We start from the raw sequence: 14,161 nt of genomic DNA, 5'->3' as shown, positions 1-14,161 counted from the left end.
CCCGTGGCCTGGCCCTGAGGCCTGGGGCTGTTTTTCTGTCCTTGCACGTGTCCACGCGCCCACATGCATGTACACGCACATACACACACTCCCGGCTCTTTCCATGCAGGAAGTGGGCTGGTCTGCATCCCCCAGGCAGGGGGGGTACCAGCCAGGACACAATGGCAGGAGGGAGGTGCCAGGCTGGGGTTCCAGCCGGACCCGCTCTCCCTCCCCTACCGCCTCTACTGCCTCGTAAGAGGACACCCGCACAGCTGTCTGGGTGAAACCTCATCCACCCGTGGTCTTCGTGCTACTGGCTGCCCTCGTGGGGAAGCAGCTGGCAAAGCTGCAGGAGGTCTGGGGGCCCCATCGGCAGAAGGGCTCTGACGGCTCTCCTGGGAGCTCAGAGCTTCATGCTGCCCAGGCCTCTGCCGGGATGCCCACCAGGTGCCTGGGCCTTCGGGGCAGCCCTGGGAAGGTAGGAGCACGGAGGTACCTGCCTCCCCTCCTCGGCTGTGGGGCTGGTGGGCAGGGGACTGAGCGTGGAGGCCGGGAGCACAGGGCCCCCCTGGGAGGGGAGGGGAGGGCAAGGGCAGCAGCCGGGACCCTGAGTGGGTGGAAGGGTGGGGAGGGGGAGGGGGTGGGGACAGGGTCCCAAGTCATCCTGACAAAGGGCTTCAGATCACCCCATCTCAGCCCTCCCCCACTCCCCGCACCCCTCCCCAGCTTCATCTCCAGGTGCGGGAGGTGGGCCCCCATCAGGCCACACAGACAGGCCCTGCCCTTCCAGCCCTCAGATATTCAGGTATCAAAATCCAAGCCGCCCTTAAGGAAGACAGCGGAGGAAAGGACAGCCAGACTGGAAGCCCAGACAGAAGGGCTTCAGCAAGAGACCCACAGGGAGGGATGACGGGGGAAAGAAGGGGCCGGGGAGAGCCCCCAGACAGGACGGTCCCGTCCCCACGCGGAGAGCCCGTCACCCGTCCCCTCAGCAACCTGGCTCTTCCCGGGGCCGCGGGTAGCAGCCGTCGCTCCCCAGAATATGAGTGGGGCGCTGGGACGGGTGGGAGAGAGAATGTGGGCTGGGTAGGTGGGGGGCGGGCTAGGGATTCTTGGAACGAAAGAATGGGGACATTGTGCTACTTCTGGGGAAATTCCTAAGTCCGGTTTACAAGACTCAGTTGTCTCCTCCATGCCCCTCCCGGGAGACTCTGAGTCCACAGCAAACTGGGGGGCGCACGCCCCCAGAAGTCTGCTGTGCTCAGCCAGGAGGCCAGAGGCTACAAGGGCTTGGGCAGGGAAAGGAGGAAGGAGCTGGGCTAGCCACCCCCACCTGCCCCTCAGGGCCCTGCTTATGTAGCAGCAGGGGCCTGAGATGCTGCGGGGAAACCCAGGCAGGGGGAGGACTATCCACATCCCCAGGGGCTAGGCCCTGACTCAGCACAGAGCCAGCCCTCCAGCCATGCTCCACCTGCCCTCAGGCTGTAGGAGGGGATGGACACCATCCCTGAGGGACCAGTGGGCACCTTCTTCCTCCCCGGGCCCTGACTGGTGACCCGCCCCCCCCACCCAGGGCCCATGTCCCTCCAAGCTTTGGAGAAGCTTGTGTCGGGCAGGGACGTGGGACTCTGGCTTGTCAGCACTGCCCTCTGACCCCTCTCTCCACTGGCCAGCAGAGCTAAGGCCCAGGGAAGAGCACTGGTTACTCCCATGCCCAGAACACGTCCACGGCCAAAGACGGATTGGAAACCCCCGCCTACAAGCAGTAGAGAAAATACCTGTTGAACCCTCTCATTTTATTATTTTTTATTTTATTTCTTTCTCTTTTTTGGCCACGCCACACGGCATGCGGGATCTTAGTTTCCCAACCAGGGATCGAACCTGCGCCCCCTGCAGTGGAAGCTCGGAGTCCTAACCACAGGACCACCAGGGAAGTCCCCTGAACCCTCTCATTTTAGAGGTGAGAATATTGAAGCCCAGAGAGGTAAATTGAGCCCCTAAGGGCACACAGCAATGAACCCTGTGGAAGTGGGAGGGCTTCTGGGGGTGCGGATGCAGCCTGGTGGGTGCTCACCCACCACGTCCACTGCCTTCCACCCACCACAGGGTCTCTGCCAGCCTCGCTGGGCTCACAGAGCCTCCCAACCGGATGGAGGAGTCTCCCACCACTGACTTCTCACACTGCCTGTAGAACTGTCTTTCTAGAGACAGATCTGATCACGCCACTCCGGCGCTTCACACCTCCGAGGGTTCCCTGAGGCTTCTGAACAAAACCTCACCCTGTCTTCCCAGCCCCACCTCACGCCACTCCCGGTCATACCTACACCCCAGCGCACACACGCCTCTGTGCCTTTGCAGATGCTGTTTCCTGCTTGGAAGGCCCTTTCCTTCCCCACCCTGCAAACTCCAGCTCACCCTTCAAGGTTCTTTTCAAATCTCTCTCCCTAGGCTTCTGCAACTTCCCCAGGCAGAGTTCCAGCTCCCTCTGTGGGTTCCCTGCACATCTTAATGATCTGAGTGAACAAATGCTTGGAGAAGCTAAGTCTGGAACCATATGTTCCTTCATTTATTCTGTAAGCACCAAATGTCTGCTTTGTACCCGTGATGACGCAAAGATGAAAAGCGTTCCTCAGAGGAGAGAGACACGCAGACAAACGAGCCACCTCTGTCAGGGCTACTGCAGAGGCTGAGATGCAGAGGGCACGAAGGCGGGGTGGCCAGGTCCACCTCCAGGAGGGGTGAGCAGCCCAGCACGGGTGTGAGCACAGACCATGCCGCTGCTCGGCCAGCTCGAGACCAGCACACCTGGCTGGACCACGTGACTTCCACCCAGCAGGACAATGAGGTCACCAGTTCCTACACACCGGACTCCCGTTCAGAGTTTCTAGCACCTGAGCTACTATTTTTCCTTTTTTAATAAATTTATTTACTTATTTATTTTTGGCTGTGTTGGGTCTTCATTGCTGCACACGGGCTTTCTCTAGTTGCGGTAAGCGGGGGCTGCTCATTGCGGTGGCTTCTCTTGTTGCGGAGCACGGGCTCTAGGCGCCGCGGGCTTCAGTAGTTGTGGCTCGTGGGCCCTAGAGCGCAGGCTCAGTAGTTGTGGCGCACGGGCTTAGTTGCTCCGCGGCATGTGGGATCTTCCCAGATCAGGGCTCGAACCCTTGTCCCCTGCATTTGCAGGCGGATTCTCAACCACTGCGTCACCAGGGAAGCCCACCCGAGCTACTCGATTCCTGTTCACACCTGCCCCTTGAGGGAGCTCCCACTGGGAATCCAGGGGGTCCCGGCTCCAAGAGGATAAGAGGTGGCTCTAGATTTGGAGGACAGGGCCCGAGGCCCGTCTGGTGGAATTCTGATGGAGGGAATTATCCCCATTGGAACAGATGGTTTGTAATTGAACTGTGGTGTCACTTGTGTCTCCCCACGGTGACAACGTGTATGATGGTGGTGGTTCAGGGCCCTGAATAAAGGGCAGCCTGATTCGCTCTGAAACCCATACACAAACGTTCACGGCAGCTTTATTCCCAAGAGCCGAAAGCAGAAACAACCCAAATACCCATCTATCGAGGATAATAAAATGTGGTCCATCCACACAGTGGAAGATTATTCAGCAAAAAAATGAACAAAGTTCTGATATACAGGCTACCACATGGATGGGCCTCGAAAACGTAATGCCAAGTGAGAGAAGCCAGACACAAAAGGCCACACGGAGCATACGATTCCCTTTATGTGACGTGTCCAGAACAGGCAGGTCTAGGGAGACAGAGTAGATTAGTGCTTGCTGGGGGCTGGGGGTTAGTGAAGGGGTGATGGCCAACAGGCGAGGGGTCTCCTTAGTAGTGAGGAAGATGTTCTAAATTGAAAGTGATGGATGCACAACTCCATGAATATACTAAAAGCTACTGAATTGTACAGGTTAAATGGGTGAATTATATGGTGTATGAACTGTATCTCAATGAAACTGAGAAAAAAGCGGGGGGAGCCTGAGAAGGGGAATCAAGGTCCCAGCCCTCCTCTCAGGAGAGAGACACCACCTCACCAAGCCCGCGTGACGTCACCCATGGACTCTGCCTTGCTTTGATCTGATTCTGCGTTCACCAAATATCTTTCTTATAATTATTTTGGTTTTCTGGGGGGAGCGGCCTGAGCAGCAGACAGTGTCTGGTCAGTGGACCGTATACTGACTGGTAGGTGAATAAACTGGCACTGAGGTTTGTTAATTAGTGGGGTTTGCTAGTCAGTGTTTTATGATCTGGGCTGACAGGGACAAGTTTTTGAGGGCGGTTACCCCATGAAGCCCAGCCCACCAGCCGTCCACTCCCGGTCTGACAGGGAGTGGACTGACTAAGCCTGCTTCGCTTGAGAGAGACTGCTGGCCTCGGAGACCCTGAACTGCTGGCGGCCAAGGGCTGGGGCGGGGAGACGGTCAAGGGAGAGACCACGGTCAGCCTTCCCGTGTTCTCTCCGTGCTCACCGGCAGGGCAGGGCTGCAGTAGCTATGCCACCTTGGGGGAGTGACTGAGTCAACCCCTCTGGAGCCATCGCCAGGAAAGGGGCAACAACAGTGCAACCTGCCAGCCCTGACAGCTAGCAGATGTTCAGTAAATGACACGTGTCCTTCACCTGAGCACTTCCTGCTGAAACCGTATGTCAAAAGGCAGGAGACAGGTAAGGAGAGGGGAACCGAGGTCCCCACGACGGGCTGGAGGAGAGGGCACCACTGTAGCTGGGAGACGGCATATGCTAGTTATTTAAACAGGGCCTAATTATCCTTGCTGGTAAGATAAGGAGACTGGATCAGTGATTCCCTGAAGATCCATGAAGACTGTAATGAGGATTTTATAAGCCACTTTTTTTTTCTTTTGGCCATGCCGCGTGGCTTGTGGAATCTTAGTTCCCCGACCAGGGATTGAACCCCGGCCCTCGGCAGTGAGGGCCCAGAGTCCTAACCACTGGACCGCCAGGGAATTCCCTATAAGCCACTTTTAATAATAAAAGGACAAAGTCCGTGGAAATCAGGCATTTACCACCAAAAGGCTAAACACACTTACTAAAAGATCAACTATTTCTTTAAAAAGTCAATCCTATTTTAATCACTATTTACTGTTTGTCACTGCTGTCATGGAGATATATACGTATATATCTCCATCCTTGATTGGCCAAAAAAGGTAAGAAAACTAATGATTAATAAATGCAGAATATTATGTAGTTATAATCTTTCAAAATCATTGATTCATTAAGAAAAATGATCCAGGGACTTCCCTGGCGGTCCAGTGGTTAGGGCTCCGCGTTTCCACTGCAGGGGGCACGGGTTTGATTCCTGGGGAACTAAGATCCCGAGAGCCGAGGCCAAAAATAAAAAATAAAGAATCCGGGCTTCCCTGGTGGCGCAGTGGTTGAGAGTCCGCCTGCCGATGCAGGGGACACGGGTTCGTGCCCTGGTCCAGGAAGATCCCACATGCCGCGGAGCGGCTGGGCCCGTGAGCCGTGGCCGCTGAGCCTGCGCGTCCGGAGCCTGTGCTCCGCAACGGGAGAGGCCACAGCAGTGAGAGGCCCGCGTACCGCAAAAAAAATAAAAAATAAAAAAATAAAGAATCCAACTGTCCTCAAAGACAGAAGGCTGGATTGCTGGACCAATGATTTTCTCCATGCCATCTCCAGGTGGGGCAGGGCAGGGCAGGGCCTAATTACCTGATGATATCACCTGGTACAGGTGTGCCGGTGTTGTAATCCATCCTCTCTCAGGGTTTAAACAGAGGCAATTTCATGGTGTAGATAACCTACCATCATATTATGTATGACACTGCATCCTTCACGCCCGCCCCACGGCAAATGGGTGGACTGGAAATAAAATCACCCAGGCGGAAGAGGTCAACCTGTGACAGGTGTGGACGAGATGACGGGCTGGCTGACAGCACCCAGGCAAGAAAGGCCTGGACAAGTTGCATGATACAAAACCTAAATTTAAAATGTTCACCCCCAAAGCACCACGCTGCTCTGGAGTATCTGCACAAGCTTTTACTCAAAGTGATCTTGTGCATGTGATTAACCTCCTGAGTTTCTGCTTCTTCACTGAAAGAAAAAGAATCTGTCAAATCCTATGTACACAAAAGGTATGATGATGCTTATGACAACTTTCATTCACATGTTTAACTGCTTCCTATAAAAATTTTCTAAAGCAGAGTTTCCTAGTATATGTCTCTTAGAACACTGGTTTCATAGAATATTAATGGTTCACGGGAAACGGTAATTCAGGAGGCAAATAAGTTTGGTACATGCTGAGCTAATAAACCAAGTCAAACACATGACCGCAGAACTCAGAGCCTTTCATGTGCTAATGTGTATTTCCAGGGAGTGGATGTCTATAGATCTGAAACCGTATTTAACAGTGGATTTCTTTCTGCCTGGAATATCTTAGGGGATTTAATGGTCCATGAAAGACAGTTTGGGAAGCCGAATTTTATAACTGGGGATTAACACGGACATGAAAGTCCTGTAGCTTTCCTCAGCTTTGCTTTTCTCACCCATAAAATGAGGATATTGTGTTATCCTATAGGGTCATAAAGCTGACAGGAGATTATGCACAAAGCCTGGCACCCAGTAGGCCCCTTGCAAGTGTCAGAGCTTCTCTAAAGGAAGAAAACTCAATGAGCCTGGAACCCTTTCATTTTTTTCTTCAAATTAGATGAAAAAAAAATTTTTTTTAGATGAAAATTTTTAATAACAACCACTAGAAGAAAATTTTCTGGAGCCTCTGGAATTACCTATAAACACTGTTTTTTAACCCTCTCCAAGAGCAGCCTCACCTCTGACAGCCAGGGGACCGGCTTATTCCACTTCAGGTAGCTGCTGTTCCCCACGCCACCTCTGGCAGAGTCTTGGCCCTGGCAGAACAGAGAAGAATGAACTTGGTGGGAATATTAGGGTGACAACAGGATCGGGGCCCCTTGAAAGTGCCTGTGGAAGCAGAGGGTCAGGAGACCCAGCCCTGCTGTCGGAGGCTTATCAACTTACGGACACTCCCCTTTCTGGCTCACACTATATCCCTCAGGAATATACCTCCAATGTATACCCCTGAGGTGCTTCTACTTTCCTGACTTTTCTCAGTCTTCTCATATAGAAAAATTTTTTCTAATTAGACCAGGCTCTCCTGGGGGCAGGGACCTTGCCTCCCTCTTCTGTGACTCATCTGTCCTAACAAGTGGGAGCCCCCTTGGGGGAGACACCCCAACCCCTCCCTACCCTGCAGGTCCATGGGTGCAGTTTGGCTCTGGTCCGGCCTTGGAGATCCATGTCTGTTCTAGGCTCAGAGGCTCAACCTTAGGGCTCCAGGCTGAACTGGACCTCAAGTTCCCTAATCCCACCCAGAGCAGCTTCTAGGGACCATCAGCCCAAGAAACACCATAGGGAAAATGCCCCAGTACAAATCTGTCCCCCAGTTATTTGCAGGGAGGGGCCGTCTCTACCGCATGATCTCTGACTCTTAGCGGCAAGCACCTGGGACTGTCACTAAAGTACCAGCCCAGTCATCATCCCGGCAAGAGGCGAGAGGTGCTGGTCCGGCTCAGGCTGCTGATGGAGGCCACATGCCTGGACGGCTCAGACTTGGGCATCTTGAACTATGTGACAAGGCTTTGGGGAAGGCAGGATGGACGTCTCTACCCATGAAGCTAGGAGAGCCCATGAGGCCAGCCTGCCATCCAGGGACTCCCTCTGCTCTGCCCTCTCCTAACACAGGACGTGAGGATGCCCTTAAGGCTCTGTGGGCAGGGGGAGCCGAGGACCCACGTTAACGCACCAGCAGGGAGGACGGGCTGACCCTGCCACGTACCTTGAGGCCCAGCCTCTGGGGACGGTAGAACTGGAGATTTGGATCCACAGCCGGAATGTTCCTGCTGGCCAGAGCCTTGGCCAGTTCTCTCCAGCTGCCATACCCTGAGGAAGGGAAAGAAGAAGAGAGGAAGAAGGTCAGCACGACCTGAAGACCTCATAAATCTGCGAGATTCAGGGCGTAATAACAGAGGTAATCGTGTACCTTCTGTGGCTCCCGAGCCCTCGTCTTGGGGTGGGTGTGAAGTGGGGTGCAGTGTAGGGGGACAGTTACAACCTCGGCCAAGGTCAACACGGCAGAGAGCAAGGGCATGAGCTCATCTCCTGTTAGGACTCGCTGTCTTTCCTAATTCAGAGGAGGAACCAGGCCAGGGGAACCCGGAGCTTTGTCCTGCCATGTGACCACCACAGGCTGCCTGTCGAGGCCAATTTCGCCCAAAAGCCACTGGGCGCACAGCGGCCGAGCTGAGCTTTCCCCTCACAACCTCCCTGCCCCCGAGCCAGGGAGCCGGTGGGGCTATCTGACTGGGGGGGGGCCCTCCCCCTGCCCGCCGTTAAGTCGCTGGGCTGCTGGATGGACCCAGAGCTGGGGGCGCCAGGAGACCGTGGGCCAGGGCTTGGCGTTTGCCTGTCAGAATTATAAACAGCTGAAGATATGAGATTTGAGGCCCAGCTCCTCCTGGATGCATCTAGAGGCTGTGTGTGACGGCTGACATCTGTGCCCTGAGGCCCTGGAGCCTGTCGGCTTTCACGCATCTGGGAAGGTAACAGCCAAACCACGGTGAGAATGAGGGAGATGCGCGTGCATTCACAGCCACGCAAAGGGGCAAGGAGCCGCCGAGGGTTCGGCGGGGGAGAATCAGAGCTCAGTGGTCAGCACTGCTGTCCACTGGGGGCCGGGGCTGCCCACAGGTCAGGGGGACGCTCGGGCAGGATGGAGACTTTGTGGAACCATAAGGCAGAATCACAGGCCACCAAGAGCTGGGAGGGGCCTTCAAGACCACCTAGTCCTCATTTCAGGTAAGGAAATGGAAGCCCAGCTATCTGGAGTCACTTAGCAAACACAGTTGACCCCCTTGTCCACAGCGGATACACTCAAGACCCCCAGTGGATGCCTGAAACCATAGTACCAAACCCCATATATACGACGTTTCTTCCTATACATACTTATGATTAAGTTTAATTTACAAATTAGGGACCGTGAGAGATTAATAACGTTAACTACAAATCAAATAGAGCAGTTATAACAATATATTGTAATAAAAGTTATGTAAATGAGTCTCTCTCAAAATATTTTATTGTACAAATTGAATGCCTCTGCCATCTTAATGGAGCACTTATCATTCACTATGGCTGCAGCTTTTGCAGTTTGAGGTGTGAGAGCAAAACCAGCCAAAATTTCTTTTCCCTCCTTCACAATTTCACCAAGAAAAGATTCGCTCTTGCCGTAGATCTTAGCAACCTTAGCATACAGTTTTTTTTCTTTCTTTAAGTTTCACCTTTTCACTTAAAAGAAGCACCTTATGGCTTTCCTTTGGCAAATGTGAATTTCCAGCATCACTGCCGTGGCACTGTGGGGACGGTATTAAGTAAAATAAGGGTCACTTGAACACAAGCACTGTGATGCCAGGACAGTCCATCTGGTAACTGAGACAGCTACTAAATGACTAACAGTGGGAGGGGCTGGAGAAAGGGGGTGACTCACTTCCTGGGCAAGATGGAGCAGGATGGGGCAGGACAGCGTGAGATTTCATCACGCCGATCAGAACGGTACACACTTGAAAGCTTATGAATTGTTTCTAGAATTTCCCATTTAATATTTTCAGACCCTGGTTGACCTTGGGTAACAGGAACCGCTGAAAGTGAAGTCATGGCTCAGGTAGGACCACTGTAGTGACAAAGCTAAGGCTAGAACCCAAGAGTTCAGAGGGAACCCATGGGGCTGCAAAAGCGCAGAAAGCTCTCCAACAGCTTCATCAAGATGCTCCCAGGACACTGCAGTGGGCGCTGCCCAGGAGTTAGACTGGCACCACTGGCCACGGTGAGCCAAGAGATGCCTGGAAGCAGAGGCATCCGAGGAGCCCCAGGCGGGCACCAGTAGAGGCACAGCCAGCCAACCAGACACAGAGGAAAGAGCACAGCCCACAGAAGGTGGACATCGGCGCTTTGCCAGAGTGTGTGTGTGTGAATACCTCCAGGAAGGTGGGTGGAACGTGGGGCGCGGCGGGGGAGTTTTTCTTACCCAGTTACATGCTGGGTGCTCCACAGGGTTTACTCAGCACCTCGCAGGCATGATCCCACCTGGGCCAGGTCTGATTACCCCCACTTCACAGATGGGGAAAGAGAAGCCCAGGGCTGAGGGTCACAGAGTCCGTTGTTTCGAAGCCGGCATCGGAACAGAGAGCCTGTCTGCCTCACCAGCCAGCGCTTCCTCTTCCCGCCTACATTTTCTCCTGTGGATGCTGTTTGGTGTGGACTTGGAGGAGACCCGGGGGCAGAGCGTCCGCTGGGGGTCTGTGCCCCTGGGTTTCTGCGCAGACATTAACCGTCTGCTCGCTCGTGTTATGTTTATCGGGACTTCCGCAGGTTTATCCTGCTGCCCTCAAGGTCTCTGCTGTTTCCATGGCTGGCCAGCAGGCAGGCAGAAACAGGTCAGACTAGTTCGACGCACAGAGATGTTCTCGGGAAGAGGATCCCGGAGCCAGTGCGGTGACAGTGAGGGGGAGGGAGGGAGGGAGGGAGACAGAAAGAGAAAGAATGTTCCCAGACCCAGCCCTACCTTCCTGCCTGGTGTTCCTGCACTAACCCAGCTAAGACACTGCTAACAAAGGAGCCCCATCCCTGCCCAGGCCCCGGGGGCTGCGGGTTAGTAGCTGGAGGCTCAGGGGCCTGGGGGACAAATGAGTCGCACCGTGGGAGGGGAGGGGAGGCGCTGCCTTACTTCTGCCTCAGGGTCACCTCTTCCTGGACTTTGCTCTGTGGCTGAAAACGACCTACTTGTAGACAAGGTTGTGAGGATATAACCCTACAAATTCAATTTGCCGGGCTTCCCTGGTGGCGCAGTGGTTGAGAGTCCGCCTGCCGATGCAGGGGACACGGGTTCGTGCCCCGGTCCGGGAAGATCCCACATGCCGTGGAGCGGCTGGGCCCATGAGCCATGGCCGCTGAGCCTGCGCGTCCGGAGCCTGTGCTCCGCAACGGGAGAGGCCACAACAGTGAGAGGCCCGCGTACCGCAAAAAAAAAAAAATCAATTTGCCGCATGCCAGCCAAATTCTTTGACTCCTGGAAAGTGAGACAAGTCACCCCAAGGTCAATGGACTCTCCCCGTGGTCTTCACCATGCCGTGTCCTCGCATTTACTGGGAAGTGACAAGGAACACCCTCTCCTGGACCAAACTTTGGAAGGGCTCCTGTGAGCACTCTTTTCGACTAGGCCGTGGCCCTTGGGCCCTGTCCTTGGCCTGCCCAGCCCAGATTTTAGGAAGAATCCTGTTAACTCTGTTTACAAAACCCTCCACCCTTGATACCTGAACCCAATCAGGTAGCCAGGATGCTGCTAGGCCGGGCCAGCAAGAACCCCCCACCCTGATGTCTTCTCCTGGCAATCCTCCATCCACTGACCCCTCACGCTGCTTGTGGGCTGTAAATCCCTGGCTGCCTTTGGAACTGAGCTCACCTCGATACCTCAGTCTCTTTCCCACACTGCGATAGTACTGAATGAAACCTGTCCATCACCTTTAACTTGTGGCCTGGCTCTATTTCTCTTTAAAAGAGGGTAACAGGTGGCTCTCCCAGTAAACAAGGACAATCCACGGAAGGGAGGGGAGGTCAGTGGTTAAACCTAACCAGGCCCTGCCCAGGTCACAGGTGCGTCTGGATGGCTTTGAAATTACTTGCAGCAAGACAGTCAACAGCCCAGCCTTTAGCAGTTCAAGGAGCAGGAAACGCCCTTGGCAGACTTCACAGTGTGGAAAAGACAAGAAGGCTTGGAGTCAGGAAGATCTCCATGGATGGCCACCATTCTAAATGGTAACCGCCTGAGCAAGTAACTGAACCTCTCTGGTCTTATCTCTCTGGCTGGTGGAGATAAGACCCCTGCCCCTGCCGTGAGGATTAAACACCGTGCGTGTCAGACACAGCTAGCACCCCGTCCCCCAACAATGTCTGAGTTCAGGGTTTTGGACTTGGGCGTCAGAAGATGTGAGTCCCAGCACCTCGAGAATTTTATAAAAACCGGGAACGGCCAGTCGCCGCCTCTCTCCTCTGTGCAGAGAAGCAAGAGGACCATGGGCAGCAGCGACTCAGTGGTGGGGGTAACAGACAGCACTTCCTCCCTGCTGCCCGGCTGTTCTCGGCGCCTCTCCCATCACCCACCTATCCTCCCAACCCCATTAATATTCACTGAGTGCATAGTAGGCGTCAGGCACGTGTGGAGCTTTTCCGCTGTGTTAACCCTGCCCGAGGTACCCTGGCCCCGCTTAGCCCCCTGGGGGAACCAGGAGCTAAAGAATGTGCTGATTTAACTATTGACACTTGTCACCTGCCCTCGGGTACGTGAACTCCTGCTCCTGGCCAGAGCGCCAGCTGCCAGGGCCCCTTTCTCCTGCAACAGATGTCACATTTGTGCCAGGAGACAGACACCCCGATCTCAGGTGACAGATAAAGCACCACCGTGGGCCTCACATTCTGCCCTCACAAAGCTGGGCTATCAAATTCACCATCAGCCGGAACTCTGCCAACATCTCTCCTCTGTGCTATGGGGACTCTTCAAAGGCCTGGAGAGCATCTCTTTGGCTCTTTGGTGAAAATACAGCGTAAGTACAGCCCTTGGTGCTTTCTTTTCTTTTTTTTTTTCAGATGATACTTTTTTCAAATTTATTTATTTTATTTTTGGCTGCGTTGGGTCTTCATTGCTGCGCGGGCTTTTCTCTAGTTGCGGCGAGCAGGGGCTACTCTTTGTTGCAGTGCATGGGCTTCTCATTGCAGTGGCTTCTCTTGTTGCGGAGCACGGGCTCTAGGCACGTGGGCTTCAGTGGTTGTGGCACGCGGGCTCAGTAGTTGTGGCACACGGGCTCAGTAGTTGTGGCGCAAGGGCTCTAGAGTGCAGGCTCAGTAGTTGTGGTGCACGGGCTTAGTTGCTCCGCGGCATGTGGGATCTTCCCCGACCAGGGGTCGAACCCATGTCCCCTGCATTGGCAGGCGGACTCTTAACCACTGCGCCACCAGGGAAGTCCCCCTTGCTGCTTTTTTTAATAAAAAACACTCTCACCTACATTATTTCCCTGCATCCTCACCAACTCCCTGTGAACTGTTGTCGTCTTCTTTAGAGATGAGGAAACAGAGAAGTGAAGTCACACAGTGAATGAGATAATCCATGTTAAGGACTTAGTGCTTGGAACACAACAAGCAATTAACACATTGCAGCTCATTAGTTTATGATCGGTCACAGCATTGCAGATGTGAAACTTGCATTCGTTTCTCCTGACCTCTGGTCTGACTCTCTTGTTGATGTGTCATGTGGTCCACAGGGACATTCACACAAGGGGGAAAGGCAGCCCCTGGCTGCTCAGACAGATTTTGGATAGATTATGAAGTTTCAGCTGAGGGACTGGACATGGGGAGAAGAATCAAGAATGATTCAGGATTTCCGCCCTGGCCGTTGGAAGGCTGGCAGGCGCTTACCGAGATGGGGAGGATGGGTGTCAGAGGAGAGGCAGGGCTGAGAGGAATGCCTGAGAGAGAAGTGGGAGCATGGCAGGGAGGGGGTGCAATGAACGTGGTGCTTCTGAAGCACCATCTCCAGCTTGGGCAGGGCTCCGCTGGAAAGGGCTCCCACCTGCCCTAAGATGCACTTTGCGAGAGGGGAAGGCCTGCACCCTCAAGGGCTGTAGGAAGGTGGGGTTCAAGGACAAGCCAGGAGGGCTGGTCCCATAGGCTCCACAGGTGTAAAGGACCCAAAGATCTGGGGTGAATGCAGACGATCTGCTAAGAAGCTCAGCGCCTGTAGAGAGAAAAGGTGGTGAACCCCAGAGGAGCTGAGCAGAGACAGAGCCCTTGTCCCACTAGAGAACAGCAGGTTGTCCAGGGAACAGGAGGTCATGACACCCGGGCACGGCTCCACAAAGGCCAGGAACCAGCACGGAGTCCTGGGATGAAAAAGCAAGGCTCTGACCTTGGAGTGCACCCGAGGGCCAGTCATGTGGGCTCTGCAGAGCAAAGCTGCCGTGGCTGGACGCCACCAAAAACCCGAGGTGGCACAGTCAGGGATGAAGCCAGGGACTGTCACCTGGGAGAGAGTCTCTAAGGCAAACCAGAATCTCTGACAGCAAAGACACGGCCTTTCCTT

At 54.2% G+C, this 14,161-nt stretch overlaps 1 protein-coding gene across 2 annotated transcripts in view; it reads right to left on the bottom strand.

Moving 5' to 3' along the window:
- The window catches only part of B4GALNT3 (beta-1,4-N-acetyl-galactosaminyltransferase 3), a 95,472-nt gene that overhangs the window by 15,947 nt on the left and 65,364 nt on the right, over window positions 1-14,161 (bottom strand). For both annotated transcript variants that reach the window (XM_079714306.1, XM_079714307.1), the window contains exons 2-3: window positions 7,817-7,920; window positions 6,792-6,869 (exon numbers count right to left, since the gene is read on the bottom strand). In XM_079714306.1, coding sequence (XP_079570432.1) covers window positions 6,792-6,869; window positions 7,817-7,920 — 182 coding nt within the window. The remainder of the gene's footprint in view (window positions 1-6,791; window positions 6,870-7,816; window positions 7,921-14,161) is intronic.

Source organism: Hyperoodon ampullatus (assembly GCF_949752795.1).
Source record: "Hyperoodon ampullatus genome assembly, chromosome: 11".
Lineage (NCBI taxonomy): Eukaryota > Metazoa > Chordata > Mammalia > Artiodactyla > Ziphiidae > Hyperoodon > Hyperoodon ampullatus.
Note: the sequence above shows the minus strand (reverse complement) of the source record. Positions and strands in the feature narration are given on the sequence as shown.